The sequence below is a fragment of the Schistocerca nitens genome, chromosome 8 (genome assembly GCF_023898315.1).
Source record: "Schistocerca nitens isolate TAMUIC-IGC-003100 chromosome 8, iqSchNite1.1, whole genome shotgun sequence".
Taxonomy (NCBI): domain Eukaryota; kingdom Metazoa; phylum Arthropoda; class Insecta; order Orthoptera; family Acrididae; genus Schistocerca; species Schistocerca nitens.
Genome location: NC_064621.1, coordinates 159,058,541 through 159,079,388, shown reverse-complemented (window position 1 = coordinate 159,079,388; position 20,848 = coordinate 159,058,541). Strand labels below are relative to the sequence as shown.

Here is a 20,848-nt window from a genome sequence, read left to right as displayed (position 1 = left end):
TAAATCCGGCCACTTGTTGTCTGTAAACAGGAAAGTACCGGTCGACCAAATGAGCCAGGCGCAACCGTGGAGAGGGTCAGGGAAAGTTTCCCGCACGGTGCAAACAAATCAACGCTCCACGCAAACCATGAACTTGGAATACGCCAGCAAACTGTGTGGAAGATTTTGTGAGGACGGTTACATTTGAAGCCGTACCGTCTGCGACACTAAAACCGGAGCATTACAGTCGGCGCCTTCAGTTCTGCATCGCAATAGAGGAAGCACTTGTGGGAGAACATTTTTTATCTGGAACGGTTCATCGCCGAAATCTGTGAGTGGGACACCGAAAGTCCTCACGAAATTATAGCGCAACGGCGCGATTCGTCGAACGTCAGTGTTTTTTGTGTAGCGTCAGAGACGACGCTTTTCCGGCGGTTTTTACTCTGTGAGAAGACAGTGACGGGCACCTCTTATCTGGATAAGTTTCGACTGTGGTTGTTTCCCCTGCCGACTAATGATTCCGAGGATTTCATCTACGAAAAAGACGGGGCACCCCCCTCATTGGAGCATCGATGTTCTTCGCTGCATTATCGACGTACGTCCGCATTGCTTGATTGGGCTTAGCAGTGAAGATGTGGCTCTGTTCTCTTGGCCCCCCAGGTCGATTGACCTAACGCCTTGTCACATTTTGTTTTGGGGGTACGTTAAGCACAGTGTTTTGTTTTCGAACCCCCACTGCTAAGAACACTGGAACAGCTCGGAGAACGCATCAGTATTGCTATGATTACAACGAACAGAATGTTGCAACATAAGGTATGGAGCAAACTTCACTGCCGCTTGGACGCGTGTCGTGTGACCAGAGGAATACTCACAGAATATTTGCAGAGTGCAAAACGTAAACTGCGTGAATTTACGGTTTTATTCATGTATCAGTCATATCTGCACATGTAACACTTCGGAAAACGTGAAATCCTGAAAACGAATTAATCGATTATTTAGTATTACCCATGTATTTACGAGTGGACATCCGGAGTGACATAAAGTGGAATGAACACATAAAACAAATTGTAGGAAAAGCAGAAACCAAGCTGAGATCAATTGATAGAATCTTAAGGAAATTTAGTTCATCTAAGAAACACGTGTAAGACCAGTTCTTGTTTATTTCTCGCAGTCTAGGTCCTTACCGGCTTGCATTAATAGAAGAGATACAGAAAATCCAATAAAGAGCGGCACCCTTCAACATGGTATCGTTTTGTATGTAAATTTGTTGTAAGATCTTACGGGACCAAACTGCTTAGGTCATCGGTCCCTAAGCTCCCAACTTACGCTATGGACAACACACACACACCCATGCCCGAGGGAGGACTCGAACCTCCGGGGGGGGGGGGGCGGGGGGGGGGGGAGCCGCGCGGACAAGACACCTCAGACCGCGCGACGCTTGGTATGCATAAGAGCTTTACGTAGGTGCTTAACAAATTCTAGTGGAAGACGTTATAAGAGAAGAGTTATGCATCATCCAGACGTTTACTGTTGAAATTCCGTGAGCGTACGTTCCAGGAACAGAGTACGACAGACACCTAACACATCGCTTCCTTCTCATATGCAAGAGCCGCCCGCCTGTGATGGATGTGACGTGCTGACTACCATTCGCCACCCTTTCACTGAGTATCATTTACATAATGACGAGTGGGCAGCAGCCAGTTTATTAACATATCTGCCCTCAATTTTAAGTGATGAAGGCACGTGTCCTGTGACTTTGTGTATTATCTTATCTTGTGCCTACGCTGTTAGGTAGTAGATTTTACCGCGTGTACGAGATGGTTGGCTCATACAGTTATTAAAATTATTTCTTGTCTTGCTTCTCCGTGGCTTTTGTGGTCTAGTAACGATATTTTGGTACTCTGCATTGTATCGGTTTTCATTTAGGTACAGTTAAGAGTAACTGCGTCCGATACTGTGAGCAAGAGTGGAAGAGAGCATTGTGATCTTATGTAGCTTTTCAGCACGCCTGCATTTAATATGCTTTAAGCCCATTCATCTCTTGCGGTAATTTTAAAGGTATTCTTAACTAAAACATTCAGCGCCCTAAACAAACAAAGAAACGACAGTTCAAGAATAGGGCAACGTATTACTTCGTCTAACATACACGGGGTGGAGAAATACGTGGAAACACCAAAACCACAACACATTACCATGTTTAATACAGTCTAGGAAGACAGCTGGCATTCAAAACAATTTCCAGTCGCCTCGGAATGGATTTCAAGAGAATTTCACACAATTCTTCCTGCAAAATAGTGGCAAGTTGAGGCCGGCCGGTGTGACCGAGCGGTTCTAGGCGCTTCAGTCTGGAACCAAGCGACCGCTACGGTCGCAGGTTCGAATCCTGCCTCGGGCATGGATGTGTGTGATGTCCTTAGGTTTAAGCAGTTCTAAGTTATAGGGGAGTGATGACCTCAGATGTTAAGTCCCATAGTGCTTAGAGCCCTTTTTTGGCAAGTTGAGGTAACGACGATGAAGGTGGACAGCAATCACACACACTTCTCTCCAACGTAGGCCACAAAGGCTCAATAACACTGAGATCTGGTAACTGTCGTAGCCAGGGGAGATGCGACAATTTATCCTCATGACCACAAAACCAGTCCTGGACGATGCGAACTGTGTGACCAGATGACTTTCTTCCATTGCTCCATAGTCCAGGTTGTATGGCTTCGTCACCACGTTTTCCTGTTAACGGGCATTTGCATAACTGAGAAGTGGTTTTGTAATTGCAGCTCGTCCAACAGTTCTCAGCTTATGGCGCTCCCTTCCTGTTATTGGGGTGCTGACAAGATTCGAGCGTGCGATATTCAGTTCTGCAGCCGTTGTCCTTTTATTTTCCGTCATAATCCCCATCAATGGCTATCGGTCACTTAAGACACACTTTCGTCCGCGTTGTGACTTAGCGGATGATGTTTTTTTTTCCACTTTGCTGTATGCGGTACAAATCTTCGATATGCTGCGTCTTGAAATACCACGCACTACGCCTATTTGATTACGGAGCACCCGCCATACGAGCACAATTTCTCACGCTCGAATTCATTTAGTTCCAACATAATGCAATCACAACTAGACAGAAAACTGTTCCGACCCACGACTGGCACTTGCAGCGTACTGAATACATTGGACATGTGCCGTTCGTGGTCAAATACAACACTGCAGCCTGCTGGTTCGGAAAGCATCTGCATTTAATAGAAAATTCAATGTGTTATTAATCTATCACGCTGCATTGAACTGGCCATAGTAACAAGACGCCTGTTCCAAATGTCGTTTGTTGGTCGTGAAATCCTAACGGTGCACTACTACAGCTGGACTAAAAGCAAATATCCGACGTATACAAACAAGGATTATTTCACTACTGGAAGAGTCCATCCCAAATACTGAAAAATATGTAATAGCAGGTCATCGTAGAAGGATGCTGCATATATCGTGACGACCTGTTCAGAGAATGACAAAAGCTGTTCTTTTGGCGGGCGGAAACTACAGATATTCATCGGCCCCTTGCGTGTTGATCCCGCAGAGACAGTGAAGATAAAATTAGAGTGATAATAGCTCGCACAGAGCTGTAGAAACAGTCATTTTTCCCACGCCCCTTCCGTTAATACAACAGGAGAAAAGCTTAATATACTGTATAGTTTAATAGAACACCTCCCGCAACAGACTTGACAGTGATCTTCAGAGCGCAGTAGGAGAAATCAAAATAGAAACTAACCAAGCAAACAGAAGCGACTTACAACTTACCATGTCAACCGCTCCTAAAGCGCCTTTCTACCCGGTTTTCCCGCTTTTTCCCTCCAAGCAGTAACACAAAAATGGGAAAAAAATGTAATAGTGGGATGTTTCAAACCAGTTATCACAAAATGCTATATTCGCGCCCTGTTACCAGTATAGACCCAAACGCAACATGAACGGCGATAGTTATACGGCTTTTCAGTATCGGTCACATCATTCGTAACATTTGAGTGTCGTTAGTACGTCTAACTGAATCTTTCGAGTAAGCTGTAACGCTCGTTCCTTGGGTATAAAGGGATAAAATGCTCAAAAGTTCGTTTGAACCTCGTAGTAATGTCAGAAGTTCAATACGGTTCCTTTCCTGTGAGCTCAGTACCTTCTTACCAAACCTGTCATTCAATGTTCTACCCTAGCCACGCCTCAAGGTCTGTCTTACCTAATCTGACTCGAACACACGTTCCAGTGAAAGGCGATGCATTGCATGTCCCTGCGATAACCACAAAATAAAGCAGCACAAGGAAGAGTGCAGTATTACCAGAAGAGACACAACGGTACACTAGAATGAAACCAGATAACACCTGAATCTTGTTCAATTGTTGACACAATGTGAGAAAACCTTATTAATGCACAAGGTACAGCCTCGATAGAAGAGATTTATCGCTGCAATCTTTCGTCGTGTTACCAACCGTCAAGTGTTGATGTCTAAGGAAGGTAGGCCACTATGAAGATAAAAACTTTCTCACTGGGCCTAGGAATGTGAGAAAATTGGCGGAACCTTTTCAAGGAAACACTCCCACATGTGTCGGAACCGACTGAAGTAAGCCACGTGTGGATAGTGTGAGGGGAGCTTGGGAGGTGTAAGTGCTGTAGAATGTTTCAAAATTAAACTGACAGTCTTCGAAGGGATCTACAAGGTATCTTGAGAAGCAAAATAACGATAGGAACCAGCGTCCGGAAATGTCATCCGACGACGTTAAAGAGTGTCGAAGTTATAGGCGCCGGCGCCTGCATATGTATGTATATACACAGTGATTCCGTGATGATGTCGCAAACTTTCAGGGTTGGTGGAGAATGATAAATGTAAAGGGATCTGGCCTGGAACGAAGAGTCGAAATTTATAATCGAAAGTCATTCTGATGCCTCTGACAGTGGATTACATACATCGGTACTGTTGTTGGTAAGATTGTAGGATAGGCAGCTTTCAGAGGTGGTCGTGTGGATAAAAACAAAGCTGCTTACAAGACATTGTTTCCTGTTTTGATCCATACTGCCAGCTGTGAAAGTTGCATACCCTACGTTCTTAGCTCAAACAGCACCGGTAAATGTATGCCATTGTCAGAGGTATCAGAACAATTTTCGCTTATAACTTTAGTTTCCGAACAAGGATCCTTTAGCGTAAATTGATAAGACTTATCCTTCTGCATCAAGTAGAAAAATCTGTGACATCGTCACGTCCCACGCCCGGATTCCCGGGTTCGATTCCCGGCGGGGTCAGGGATTTTCTCTGCCTCGTGATGGCTGGGTGTTGTGTGATGTCCTTAGGTTAGTTAGGTTTAAGTAGTTCTAAGTTCTAGGGGACTGATGACCATAGCTGTTAAGTCCCATAGTGCTCAGAGCCATTTGAACCATTTGACATCGTCGCGGAATCACCCTTTATATACGTACATATACAAGCGCCGGCGCCTATGAGTACGATGCTCTGTAGCATCGGTGGATGACGTTTCCGGATACAGGACTCCATCCTCATTTTGTTCATCAAGACACCTTCTACATGCCCTCGAAGTTATCGGTGTAATTTTGAAACACGCTGTAAAATGTCGCATGCTGCATGATCTTTATACGCACTCCGGTAATGATAATAATGTAGAACAAGAAAAAGAAAACGAGGAATATAAGGAAGATGAAGAAGAAGATGATTATGCTGACAGAGAGGAAGTCGAACAAGATGTTGATGAGTCAGAGGGAGAAGTGGTAAAATATGATGATGATACAGAGGAAGAAGAAGATTCATAGAATGAATAAAAAATGCTGATGCTGATACACAATAAAAAAGCGAAGATGACATAGAGGAAGATAAAGGAAGACGATGCTGATGATACAGTGGAAGATAAAGGTACGCCGGCCGAAGTGGCCGTGCGGTTCTAGGCGCTGCAGTCTGGAACCGCGAGACCGCTACGGTCGCAGGTTCGAATCCTGCCTCGGGCATGGATGTGTGTGATGTCCTTAGGTTAGTTAGGTTTAACTAGTTCTAAGTTATAGGGGACTAATGACCTCAGAAGTTGAGTCCCATAGTGCTCAGAGCCATTTGAACCATTTTTGAGGAGGAGATCGAGGAGGATCGAAGTAGATGAAGATGATGATGGTGATGCTGAAGACAATTATGGCAAAAATGAGAATTACGATACAGCTTACATACTTCTCATATTAACTGCTTATGGAGTCCTTCGTACAGATAGCGGTAGTGCAGGCGAGAAGTGAGGTCCGTTCATTAACCTCAAATGCGTATGCGTCTTTGTGGCTTCTGGGCACTGCCTAGAAGGTGGCTGGTTGGCTACTGTCTGAGATGCGGTAGTCGCGTCATGGGGTATCCCCGCTTCACGCTCGCAAACAGTGCAAGTGCGTAATAGGCAAGAGTCAGATGTCCCTACTCTTTCAGGATAAGCATAAACACTACAGATATACCTCATTCACCCTCCCTTTTCGAACTATCTTCCGATGGGCAATAATAATCGTCAACGCAGAAGGAACAAATCCCACTTAAATAGGACTACAAGCTCTCCTCCGGTTGTCATCTACGGAATAGGCTTCGTAGTTATTAGGCGACGTCATATGACTCCTCAAAATTCTAAAATAATGACGTTTCGATCCCTCTGCCCGGATCATCTTCAGGCTTGTAACGGTGTCCCCAGAAGTTCCGCCAGCCGGGGACTCCTGAACAATCGCACAATCGCGAAGAGAATCCCAGCAGAGGGATAGAAACATTATTATCTTAAGACACAAAGGAAATACATTTGTTGGCTATATGTAGGCATTGATTTAAATCAGTGGTGGAAGTTGAAAGGCGGACGCTGTGGCTGAGCGGTTCTAGGCGCTTCAGTACGGAACAGCACTGCTACTACGGTCGCAGGTTCGAATCTGTCCTCGGGCATGGATGTGTGTGATGTCCTTAGGTTAGTTAGGTTTAAGTAGTTCTAAGTCTAGGGGACTGATGACCTCAGATGTTCAGTCCCTTAGTGCTTAGAGCCATTTGAACTACACTCCTGGAAATGGAAAAAAGAACACATTGACACCGGTGTGTCAGACCCACCATACTTGCTCCGGACACTGCGAGAGGGCTGTACAAGCAATGATCACACGCACGGCACAGCGGACACACCAGGAACCGCGGTGTTGGCCGTCGAATGGCGCTAGATGCGCAGCATTTGTGCACCGCCGCCGTCAGTGTCAGCCAGTTTGCCGTGGCATACGGAGCTCCATCGCAGTCTTTAACACTGGTAGCATGCCGCGACAGCGTGGACGTGAACCGTATGTGCAGTTGACGGACTTTGAGCGAGGGCGTATAGTGGGCATGCGGGAGGCCGGGTGGACGTACCGCCGAATTGCTCAACACGTGGGGCGTGAGGTCTCCACAGTACATCGATGTTGTCGCCAGTGGTCGGCGGAAGGTGCTCGTGCCCGTCGACCTGGGACCGGACCGCAGCGACGCACGGATGCACGCCAAGACCGTAGGATCCTACGCAGTGCCGTAGGGGACCGCACCGCCACTTCCCAGCAAATTAGGGACACTGTTGCTCCTGGGGTATCGGCGAGGACCATTCGCAACCGTCTCCATGAAGCTGGGCTACGGTCCCGCACACCGTTAGGCCGTCTTCCGCTCACGCCCCAACATCGTGCAGCCCGCCTCCAGTGGTGTCGCGACAGGCGTGAATGGAGGGACGAATGGAGACGTGTCGTCTTCAGCGATGAGAGTCGCTTCTGCCTTGGTGCCAATGATGGTCGTATGCGTGTTTGGCGCCGTGCAGGTGAGCGCCACAATCAGGACTGCATACGACCGAGGCACACAGGGCCAACACCCGGCATCATGGTGTGGGGAGCGATCTCCTACACTGGCCGTACACCACTGGTGATCGTCGAGGGGACACTGAATAGTGCACGGTACATCCAAACCGTCATCGAACCCATCGTTCTACCATTCCTAGACCGGCAAGGGAACTTGCTGTTCCAACACGACAATGCACGTCCGCATGTATCCCGTGCCACCCAACGTGCTCTAGAAGGTGTAAGTCAACTACCCTGGCCAGCAAGATCTCCGGATCTGTCCCCCATTGAGCATGTTTGGGACTGGATGAAGCGTCGTCTCACGCGGTCTGCACGTCCAGCACGAACGCTGGTCCAACTGAGGCGCCAGGTGGAAATGGCATGGCAAGCCGTTCCACAGGACTACATCCAGCATCTCTACGATCGTCTCCATGGGAGAATAGCAGCCTGCATTGCTGCGAAAGGTGGATATACACTGTACTAGTTCCGACATTGTGCATGCTCTGTTGCCTGTGTCTATGTGCCTGTGGTTCTGTCAGTGTGATCATGTGATGTATCTGACCCCAGGAATGTGTCAATAAAGTTTCCCCTTCCTGGGACAATGAATTCACGGTGTTCTTATTTCAATTTCCAGGAGTGTATTTGAAAGTTGAAAATTTGTGTCGAACTGGGATTAGATTCAAATGGTTCAAATGGCTCTGAGCACTATGGGACTTAACATCTATGGTCATCAGTCCCCTAGAACTTAGAACTACTTAAACCTAACCTAAGGACAGCACACAACACCCAGCCATAACTGGAATTAGAACCCGTGTCTCCTGCTTACTAGGCAGGTGCTCTAGGCACAGAGCTATCTGGACAAGATGGTCATTGCAGCTGCACGGACTTCCCTAACACGTCTGCCGTCACATCCAAAAGGACACCACATACAAATATTCAAATGTGTGTGAATTCCTAAGGGACGAAACTGCTTAGGTCATCGGTCCCTAGACTTACACACTACTTAAACTAACTTATGCTAGGAACAACACACACACCCATGCCAGAGGGAGGACTCGAACCTCCGGCGGGAATACATACAACAGTTAAGGCGAAGATAGCCAGCGATCTTCTCAGTGGGGATGCATACCATGTTAGAACTCTTACGGGAATCGGCGAAATGCCGGGAGTAGTGAGGATACTGGGCAGGGGGCACTACGTTAGTAGTGTATGGATACGTTAGAGCATCTGCCTCATAAGCTACAGAACCGGTTTCGAATCCCGGTCCGGAACAAATTTTCAACTTTCCCCGTTTATTTAAATCAACGCCCTCACGCAACCAACGTGTCATTCTTTGTGTCTTAATGCATTGTGGCTACTGGATCAAAATGGTGCCTGTTCTTTCGGACATGTCCGAAAGAACAGATATCGCATATAAATTATTATTATTATGGACAGTGTCATGAAAGGAGGATATAAGATGAACATCAACAAAAGCAAAACGAGGATATTGGAATGTAGTCGAATTAAATGAGGTGATACTCAGGGAATTAGATTAGAAAATGAGTATAGATTTAAGTGTTAGGAAGTCTTTCCTGAAAGTATTTCTACGGAATGTAGCCACGTATGGAAGTGAAACGTGGACGATAAATAGTTTGGACAAGAAGAGAATAGAAGCTTTGGAAATTTGGTGCTACAGAAGAATGCTGAAGATTAGATAGGTAGATCACATAACTAACGAGGAGGTATTGAACAGTATTAGGGAGAAGAAAAGTTTGTGGCACAACTTGGCCAGAAGAAGGAATCGGTTGGTAGTACATATTCTGAGGCATCAAGGGATCACCAATGTAGTATTGGAGGGCACCGTGGAGGGTAAAACTTGAAGAGGGAGACCAAGAGATGAATACACAAATCAGATTCAGAAGGATGTAGGTTGCAGTAGGTATTGGGAGATGAAGAAGCTTGTACAGGATAGAGTAGCATGGAGAGCTGCATCAAACCAGTCTCTGGACTGAAGACCTCGCCGGCCGGGGTGGCCGAGCGGTTCTAGGCGCTACAGTCTGGAACCGCGCGACCGCTACGGTCGCAGGTTCGAATCCTGCCTCGGGCATGGATGTGTGTGATGTCCTTAGATTAGTTAGGTTTAATTAGTTCTAAGTTCTAGGGGACTGATGACCTTAGAAGTCCCATAGTGCTCAGAGCCATTTGAACCATTTTTTTTAAGATCACAGCAACAACAACAGATGCTAGTTCTGCAAGGTTCGCAGGAGAGCTTCTGCAAAGTTTGGAAGGTAGGAGACGAGGTACTGGCAGAAGTAAAGCTGTGAGGACGGGGCGTGAGTCGTGCTTGGGTAGCTCAGTTGGTAGAGGGCCCGAGTTCGAGTCTCGATCCGGCACAAATTTTTCATCTGCCAGGAAGTTTCAACAACGTTATTATTTTAGAATTATTATTTCAGAATTTCAAAGAAGAATACGATGCGGCCTAACAGCTATGAAAATTATACCAACTCCCTCACCTCCTGTTTCCTCGTTGAGTACAGTTACTTATCACTCGCCACTGCACTGCCCTAGTATGAAGCAGACATGCTAGGCTGGACTTCCGGGTCCATAACGACAGCGTTATCAGAGGTAGCTGAAGACGAAGCAGCCAGAAGTCGGCGGTACGGGCGGAGCCGCGACGCCGCCTTCGTGCAGGTGGTAGCGCGCACTCACCGGCAGATCCCGAGGGCGCCATGGTGCTGGGTGCTGGGTGTGGGTGTCGACGTACGAGTCGCGTCCTCTGTCCCGGTCCCGTGACTGCTCTAGCTACCTGCGGGCCGGTGACTGCCGGGGCGCGCGCGCCTGCGCACGGGCTCCAACCCGGCGCCGTCGCGACGGCAGGGTTTTTCCGTCCCCGTGACGTCAGAGGCGCCGGGCCGCCGAGCGGCTGCAGTTAACGGTCTGCCGCCACGCACGAGGGGTGTGCAGCAGCAAACCCCACCCCCGAACCCCAAACTGCTGTACTGTGATTACAAGGCGGGGCGGGGTCTGTCAGCGCAGCAGTTGTAAAACCCGCGGCGCCAACTCCTATGTCTGTTTATGGCTGCAGTCGTAAAATACACAATAATACAGACTGTCATCATGCTCGAAGACCGCAAAAACCGATTCGTGATTAGCGAAATCCACTGGTCGTAATTTAGCAAAAAATTATTCAGCCACAGCCGCCATGCTAACACCGAGTAATGGCAGCCTTCGTGAATCTGGATCCGCTAGCCAAGACGGGAAATTGATAGACCTCGCATTCACTGTTAGGAACGACCCTTAGCGCCAGTGCCAAGGAATTAAATACCTCCCCGCAAAACGAGCATGCACCCAGAGATGCGCCTCTGTATGAGAAGGATGACACAAGTCTTTTCGCAAATCTAGTTTCTCTTTATAAAAATCGTGTGAAAAACTTGTGAGAGTGAAGTATAAGAAGGTTTGGGAAACAACAGAAAAAGAAAACACTCCATAGATGCGCAACTGGACGAAAAGCATGATATTCTGTCAAATGATAAAATGCGTAAAAGCAAGTCGACCTTTAGAAACCTTTTTTCACAAGTAATGTACACTACTGGCCATTAAAATGGCTACACCACGAAAATGACGTGCTACAGAAGCGAAATTTAACCAACAGGAAGAAGATGCTGTGATATGCAAATGATTAGCTTTTCAAAGCATTCACACAAGGTTGGCGCCGGTGGCGCACCTACAACGTGCTGACTTGTGGAAAGTTTCCAACCGATTTCTCATACACAAACAGCAGTTGACCGGCGTTGCCTGGTGAAACGTTGTTGTGATGCCTCGTGTAAGGAGGAGAAATGCGTACCATCACGTTTCCGACTTTCATAAAGGTCGGATTGAAGCCTATCGCGATTGCGGTTTATCATATCACGACATTGCTGTACGCGTGGTCGAGATCCAATGACTGTTAGCAGAATATGGAATCGGTGGGTTCAGGAGGGTAACACGGAACGCCGTGCTGGATCCCAACGGGCTTCTATCACTAGCAGTCGAGATGACAGGCATCTTATTCGCATGGCTGTAACGGATCGTGCAGCCACGTCTCGATCCCTGAGTCAACAGAAGGGGACGTTTGCAAAACAACAACCATCTGCACGAACAGTTCGACGACGTTTACAGAAGCAAAGACTATCAGCTCGGAGACAGTGGCTGCGGTTACTCTTGACGCTGCATCACAGACAGGAGCGTCTGCGATGGTGTACTCAACGACGAACCTGGTGCACGAATGGCAAAATGTCATTTTTTCGGATGAATCCAGGTTTTGTTTACAGCATCACGATGGTCGCATCCGTATTTGGCGACATCGCGGTGAACGCACATTGGAAGCGTGTATTCGTCATCGCCGTATTGGCGTATCACCCGGCGTGATGGTATGGGGTGCAATTGGTTACACGTCTCGGTCACCTCTTGTTCGCATTGACGGCACTTTGAACAGTGGACGTTACATTTCAGATGTGCTACGACCCGTGGCTCTACCCTTCATTCGATCCCTGCGAAACCCTACATTTCAGCAGGATAATGCACGACCGCATGTTGGAGGTCCTGTACTGGCCTTTCTGGATACAGAAAATGTTCGACTGCTGCCCTGGCCAGCACATTCTCCAGATCTCTCACCAATTGAAAACGTCTGGCCGAGCAACTGGCTCGTCACAATACGCCAGCCACTACTCTTGATGAACTGTGGTGTTGTGTTGAAGCTGCATGGGCAGCTGTACCTGTACACGCCATCCAACCTTTGTTTGACTCAATGCCCAGGCGTATCAAGGCCGTTATTACGGCCAGAGGTGGCTGTTCTGGGTACTGTTTTCTCAGGATCTACGCACCCAAATTGCGTGAAAATGTAATCACATGTCAGTTGTAGTATAATATATTTGTCCAATGAATACCCGTTTATCATCTGCATTTCTTCTTGGTGTAGCAATTTTAATGGCTAGTAGTGTAGTTTCAGAAATAAATCGAGACCGACAGAGGATTGCACATAGGTATCTAACTATGTTTGGGCAGACATAAAAAGAAATATTTTGTGTTTTTCAGAAGGGACCAAAAAAGGTCAATAGGAGCTTCCAATCCTGGCAACTACATCTACATCTACATCTATACTCCGCGAGCCACCTTACGGTGTGTGGCGGAGGGTACTTATTGTACCACTATCTGATCCCCCCTTCCCTGTTCCATTCACGAATTGTGCGTGGGAAGAACGACTGCTTGTAAGTCTCCGTATTTGCTCTAATTTCTCGGATCTTTTCGTTGTGATCATTACGCGAGATATATGTGGGCGGTAGTAATATGTTGCCCATCTCTTCCCGGAATGTGCTCTCTCGTAATTTCGATAATAAACCTCTCCGTATTGCGTAACGCCTTTCTTGAAGTGTCCGCCACTGGAGCTTGTTCAGCATCTCCGTAACGCTCTCGCGCTGACTAAATGTCCCCATGACGAATCGCGCTGCTTTTCGCTGGATCATGTCTATCTCTTCTATTAATCCAACCTGGTAAGGGTCCCATACTGATGAGCAATACTCAAGAATCGGACGAACAAGCGTTTTGTAAGCTACTTCTTTCGTCGATGAGTCACATTTTCTTAGAATTCTTCCTATGAATCTCAACCTGGCGCCTGCTTTTCCCACTATTTGTTTTATGTGATCATTCCACTTCAGATCGCTCCGGATAGTAACTCCTAAGTATTTTACGGTCGTTACCGCTTCCAATGATTTACCACCTATGGCATAATCGTACTGGAATGGATTTCTGCCCCTATGTATGCGCATTATATTACATTTATCTACGTTTAGGGAAAGCTGCCAGCTGTCGCACCATTCATTAATCCTCTGCAGGTCTTCCTGGAGTACGTACGAGTCTTCTGATGTTGCTACTTTCTTGTAGACAACCGTGTCATCTGCAAATAGCCTCACGGAGCTACCGATGTTGTCAACTAAGTCATTTATGTATATTGTAAACAATAAAGGTCCTATCACGCTTCCTTGCGGTACTCCCGAAATTACCTCTACATCTGCAGATTTTGAACCGTTAAGAATGACATGTTGTGTTCTTTCTTCTAGGAAATCCTGAATCCAATCACAAACCTGATCCGATATTCCGTAAGCTCGTATTTTTTTCACTAAACGTAAGTGCGGAACCGTATCAAATGCCTTCCTGAAGTCCAGGAATACGGCATCAATCTGCTCGCCAGTGTCTACGGCACTGTGAATTTCTTGGACAAATAGGGCGAGCTGAGTTTCACATGATCTCTGTTTGCGGAATCCATGTTGGTTATGATGAAGGAGATTTGTATTATCTAAGAACGTCATAATACGAGAACATAAAACATGTTCCATTATTCTACAACAGATTGACGTAAGCGAAATAGGCCTATAATTATTCGCATCTGATTTATGACCCTTCTTGAAAATGGGAACGACCTGCGCTTTCTTCCAGTCGCTAGGTACTTTACGTTCTTCCAGAGATCTACGATAAATTGCTGATAGAAAGGGGGCAAGTTCTTTAGCATAATCACTGTAGAATCTTACGGGTATCTCGTCTGGTCCGGATGCTTTTCCGCTACTAAGTGATAGCAGTTGTTTTTCAATTCCGATATCGTTTATTTCAATATTTTCCATTTTGGCGTCCGTGCGACGGCTGAAGTCAGGGACCGTGTTACGATTTTCCGCAGTGAAACAGTTTCGGAACACTGAATTCAGTATTTCTGCCTTTCTTCGGTCGTCCTCTGTTTCGGTGCCATCGTGGTCAACGAGTGACTGAATAGGGGATTTAGATCCGCTTACCGATTTTACATATGACCAAAACTTTTTAGGGTTCTTGTTTAGATTGTTTGCCAATGTTTTATGTTCGAATTCGTTGAATGCTTCTCTCATTGCTCTCTTTACGCTCTTTTTCGCTTCGTTCAGCTTTTCCTTATCAGCTATGATTCGACTACTCTTAAACCTATGGTGAAGCTTTCTTTGTTTCCGTAGCACCTTTCGTACATGATTGTTATACCACGGTGGATCTTTCCCCTCGCTTTGGACCTTAGTCGGTACGAACTTATCTAAGGCGTACTGGACGATGTTTCTGAATTTTTTCCATTTTTGTTCCACATCCTCTTCCTCAGAAATGAACGTTTGATGGTGGTCACTCAGATATTCTGCGATTTGTGCCCTATCACTCTTGTTAAGCAAATAGATTTTCCTTCCTTTCTTGGCATTTCTTATTACACTTGTAGTCATTGATGCAACCACTGACTTATGATCACTGATACCCTCTTCTACATTCACGGAGTCGAAAAGTTCCGGTCTATTTGTTGCTATGAGGTCTAAAACGTTAGCTTCACGAGTTGGTTCTCTAACTATCTGCTCGAAGTAATTCTCGGACAAGGCAGTCAGGATAATGTCACAAGAGTCTCTGTCCCTGGCTCCAGTTCTGATTGTGTGACTATCCCATTCTATACCTGGTAGATTGAAGTCTCCCCCTATTACAATAGTATGATCACGAAACTTCTTCACGACGTTCTGCAGGTTCTCTCTGAGGCGCTCAACTACTACGGTTGCTGATGCAGGTGGCCTATAGAAGCATCCGACTATCATATCTGACCCACCTTTGATACTTAACTTAACCCAGATTATTTCACATTCGCATTCGCTAATAACTTCACTGGATATTATTGAATTCTTTACTGCTATAAATACTCCTCCACCATTGGCGTTTATCCTATCCTTGCGGTATATATTCCATTCTGTGTCTAGGATTTCGTTACTGTTCACTTCCGGTTTTAACCAACTTTCCGTTCCTAATACTATATGCGCACTATTTCCTTCAATAAGAGATACTAATTCAGGAACCTTGCCCTGGATACTCCTGCAGTTTACCAATATTACGTTAACTTTTCCTGTTTTTGGTCTCTGAGGACGGACGTTCTTTATCAACGATGATAATGTTCTCTCTGGTAAGCCGTCAGGTATTTTATCGTTTCGCCCAAGGGGGGGTCCCTCTAACCTAAAAAACCCCCGTGTGCACGCCACACGTACTCTGCTACCCTAGTAGCTGCTTCCGGTGTGTAGTGCACGCCTGACCTGTCTAGGGGGGCCCTACAGTTCTCCACCCAATAACGGAGGTCGATGAATTTGCAACCATTATAGTCGCAGAGTCGTCTGAGCCTCTGGTTTAGACCCTCCACACGGCTCCAAACCAGAGGACCGCGATCGACTCTGGGCACTATGCTGCAGATATTAAGCTCAGCTTGCACTCCGCGTGCGATGCTGGTTGTCTTCACCAAATCAGCCAGCCGCCGGAAGGAACCAAGGATGGCCTCAGAACCCAAGCGGCAGGCGTCATTCGTTCCGACATGTGCTACTATCTGCAGCCGGTCACACCCAGTGCGTTCAATAGCTGCCGGAAGGGCCTCCTCCACATTACGGACGAGACCCCCCGGCAAGCACACCGAGTGCACACTGGCATTCTTCCCCGACCTACCCGCTATTTTCCTGAGGGGCTCCATAACCCGCCTAACGTTGGAGCTCCCTATAACTAATAGGCCCGCCCTCTGTGACTGTCGGGACCTTGCCGGAGAATCGGCCACTGGCCCAACAGGCGAGGCATCCTGTGGTGGCTCGGAAACGATGTCATCACCACTAGGAAGCACCCCGTACCTGTTGGAAAGGGGTAAGGCAGCCGCCACGCGGCCAGATCCCACCTTCGCCTTTCGGCCAGGCACGCGCGAGCCCACCACTGTCCGCCATTCACCCTGGAGTGATGGCTGACCGGTAAGATGCTCACTGCCGGAAGACGCAGCGACATCAGGGGTTCCATGTGATTCCAAGGCCACCGAAGTAGGCATAGGTCTCACCACAGTTGCCCCAACGCCACTACGAGCCGACGCCTGCGCCTCGAGCTCGATGAGCCTAACAGACAAAGCCTCCACCTGTCCCCGAAGAGTGGCCAATTCTCCTTGCGTCCGCTCACAACAACCACAGTCCCTACACATGACTATGTTTACCCTACTCTATACGGTGACAAATTCCCAAGATAATCTTCTGATGAGCTACTCTGATAATCAAGAAACACTCACTGAAATACGAGACGCGAAAACTACGCTAGGTTTTCCCAGAAAAACTATTTAAAAGCTAAGCGCAGCAAATAAGTACAAAAACACTGTTATTGAAATAAAAGGTTCTACCTAGTAAGCACTCGAACACGCAAGAAATTACAAAAATAAACTAGTAATTACACAGATAACTGAAAATAAGTCGCTGCTGTTTGTAAAATATGTAAGAAGCAAACGGTGTACTCGCCTTAGTAGTAGCAGGAGCTAGCGATGCGCTCTCGCTGACGGTCTAACTGATTATTATCTGAATGACATGGTTTTGGATGGATTAAGGGGACATTGTAGGCGTGAAATTCGTTGAAATTTGACGTTTTCTGTTTCTTACTCCATAACGTACTTATGACTTTCCTGAACATTTTGGTATATAACACGTTAAAATCAGACAATTGTGAGACCTTCAAATAATATTTTGAATGTTGACGTGTGACTGACAAATTTCGCGCCTACGCATGTGCTGCCACAGTTGAGCAGTCATACCTTGGGAACTACACAGTCTATAAGGCTGTGAATTGCTTTGTTTTGTGCCTATTGCTACGTCTCAGAAGTTGGAAAAACCTAAAAACCCAGCTGGGTAACGCAAAACTGTCTGATGGCAAGACAATAAAATGTGCTGGAAGACTAACAGACAAAGTAATTGATGAATTACAGGAATATTATGAGAAGGCCATTAGAGATAACTGTGACAATTTAGAGAAGATGAAAAGAGCTGTGTGGAGCACTTTCTTTCATGGAACATCAACCAATGAAAACCCGTGTCATGCTTTATGTCCACCTCCACCAAACACTTGGTGTAAATATAGGCAAGCTGAAGTTTCTGGCACCCTGCATTAATTTACACATACACATTCTCTTGCTTTGGCAGTAATCGAGGCAATCAAACCTATTTAAGAGATTTGGCAAATCCTGAGCTACTAAAGAAGTGTTTACATGGGAAGACCCAGAATGTGAATGAGTCCTTCAATAATGTTGTGTGGTGCCGTGTGCCTAAAAGTGTATTCGTTGGCCTTATGACTCTAAAGGTGGCGTGTCTTATGCTGTAATAACTTTTAATGGTGGAAACTATGAAAGATGTAAGGTTCTGGAGAAGTTAGGGGGTAAGATTTGGACAGAACACAGCTAAAGGACTGCGGGAAATGGATGACCTTCGTGTACGTGAAGCAGAGTTAGCTGCTCATCAAATGACAAAAGAAGCAAGAAAGAAAAGGAGGAGGCAAGCACTGGGCTGTTGTGAGACTGAAGAAGACGCAGACTGTGGGCCAAGGCAATTCTAGCGCTTAAAAGACGCAGAAATATAAGTCTGTATAAGTATTTGTAATAAAAAAGGTTTTTGCAATAAATGACCCGTTTTCTAAAAAAGTACGGATGGTAGAGACATGAAATTTTCGCAGCATGCCAAGTGTGAGATTCAACATATAAGGAACTAGAATAATTTAAATAACCTGTTTTGTTTTTATGTACATTTATTTACAAAATTCTGTCAAAAAATCGAGTGTTTGAAAAAAAAAAAGATAACATGCCCCACAGTACAATTTAAGTAGTAGTTCTACTTCACTGTATCTAGAAAGGTGCATTAAATACACTCCTGGAAACTGAAATAAGTACACCGTGAATTTATTGTCCCAGGAAGGGGAAACTTTATTGACACATTCCTGGGGTCAGATACATCACATGATCACACTGACAGAACCACAGGCACATAGACACAGGCAACAGAGCATGCACAATGTCGGCACTAGTACAGTGTATATCCACCTTTCGCAGCAATGCAGGCTGCTATTCTCCCATGGAGACGATCGTAGAGATGCTGGATGTAGTCCTGTGGAACGGCTTGCCATGCCATTTCCACCTGGCGCCTCAGTTGGACCAGCGTTCGTGCTGGACGTGCAGACCGCGTGAGACGACGCTTCATCCAGTCCCAAACATGCTCTATGGGGGACAGATCCGGAGATCTTGCTGGCCAGGGTAGTTGACTTACACCTTCTAGAGCACGTTGGGTGGCACGGGATACATGCGGACGTGCATTGTCCTGTTGCAACAGCAAGTTCCCTTGCCGGTCTAGGAATGGTAGAACGATGGGTTCGATGACGGTTTGGATGTACCGTGCACTATTCAGTGTCCCCTCGACGATCACCAGTGGTGTACGGCCAGTGTAGGAGATCGCTCCCCACACCATGATGCCGGGTGTTGGCCCTGTGTGCCTCGGTCGTATGCAGTCCTGATTGTGGCGCTCACCTGCACGGCGCCAAACACGCATACGACCATCATTGGCACCAAGGCAGAAGCGACTCTCATCGCTGAAGACGACACGTCTCCATTCGTCCCTCCATTCACGCCTGTCGCGACACCACTGGAGGCGGGCTGCAAGATGTTGGGGCGTGAGCGGAAGACGGCCTAACGGTGTGCGGGACCGTAGCCCAGCTTCATGGAGACGGTTGCGAATGGTCCTCGCCGATACCCCAGGAGCAACAGTGTCCCTAATTTGCTGGGAAGTGGCGGTGCGGTCCCCTACGGCACTGCGTAGGATCCTACGGTCTTGGCGTGCATCCGTGCGTCGCTGCGGTCCGGTGCCAGGTCGACGGGCACGTGCACCTTCCGCCGACCACTGGCGACAACATCGATGTACTGTGGAGACCTCACGCCCCACGTGTTGAGCAATTCGGCGGTACGTCCACCCGGCCTCCCGCATGCCCACTATACGCCCTCGCTTAAAGTCCGCAACTGCACATACGGTTCACGTCCACGCTGTCGCGGCATGCTACCAGTGTTAAAGACTGCGATGGAGCTCCGTATGCCACGGCAAACTGGCTGACACTGACGGCGGCGGTGCACAAATGGTGCGCAGCTAGCGCCATTCGACGGCCAACACCGCGGTTCCTGGTGTGTCCGCTGTGCCGTGCGTGTGATCATTGCTTGTACAGCCCTCTCGCAGTGTCCGGAGCAAGTATGGTGGGTCTGACACACCGGTGTCAATGTGTTCTTTTTTCCATTTCCAGGAGTGTGATTATGGAAAATTGCAAGTTGGTGTCTTAAAAGGTTTCCAAGATAATGGGTCAGAAAATTCGATAATTTAACATTGGCGGCATAGGACACACAACGTCCCCCTTAAACATCTTCTTGAGATGATGAAAATCGCTAGCCCACTTGTTGTTTCACATAAGAGAACAAATAAAAAGTCACAAGGTGATAAATCAGGTGAAATCTGACAACTAGACATTGTGCCGATGTGTTTCGTTGTCGAATAATCAGTTTTAGGACGAGTTGTGTGACAGCTGACATTCTAATGTTGAAGAATTACGTCAAGTATTTGGTTGTTTCTCTTCGTTCGATTGATGACTTGTAGCGAACAAATTGTTGCACACCATTCACCATTAACTAACCTTCCAACCGCGATTCTTTAAAGATTCAAACTTCAGCCAAAAGCTAGTTTTTCACGCATCTCACTCTTTATGACGTCGTTTCTGCAGAACTCTTGTGTGACACAATGCTATAGTTTTGCTGGTATATGTGGATACTGTTTGCAATATTTGTCACGGATGGAGTTAGCAGTAAAGAAGTAATACGTCAAAACGTGATGCCTGATGCTGACGACTTATTGCACGAACAGCGAAAAAGTAGAAGCGATACATTTTGTTTTTCCTTTCATTGTTTTGTGGGAGTGTCAGTGAGGAAAAGTTTCGTGAAGGTTTGAAATTATGTGTAAAGTCTGTTGGAAGCGCTAAGCACACTTATTCTTAATTAGTGAAGAATATAGTCTGGGTATTTTTCATGCCGTGAGTTACGCTGCCGCAAGACATATACACAGATTCTAACTTTAATACTTGACCTCCCGTGTTGAACCTATTACGTAAGTTATACCTCTCAAGAAGTAGAGTTATTAGACAGGCATCGTGCAACCGGGTGACCAGGCGACCGTTTTAGCCATTAAGTAATATTGATCGTTCTACGTTC

General features: G+C 46.7%; 2 protein-coding genes across 2 annotated transcripts in view; both read right to left on the bottom strand.

Annotated features, from left to right (window-relative positions):
* The window catches only part of LOC126199459 (uncharacterized), a 1,573,541-nt gene that overhangs the window by 15,469 nt on the left and 1,537,224 nt on the right, over positions 1-20,848 (bottom strand). The window lies entirely within an intron of this gene.
* LOC126199461 (protein Fe65 homolog) overlaps positions 1-20,848 on the bottom strand; it is a 316,456-nt gene that overhangs the window by 290,804 nt on the left and 4,804 nt on the right. The window contains exon 2 of the mRNA XM_049936381.1: positions 10,477-10,690. Coding sequence (XP_049792338.1) covers positions 10,477-10,690 — 214 coding nt within the window. The remainder of the gene's footprint in view (positions 1-10,476; positions 10,691-20,848) is intronic.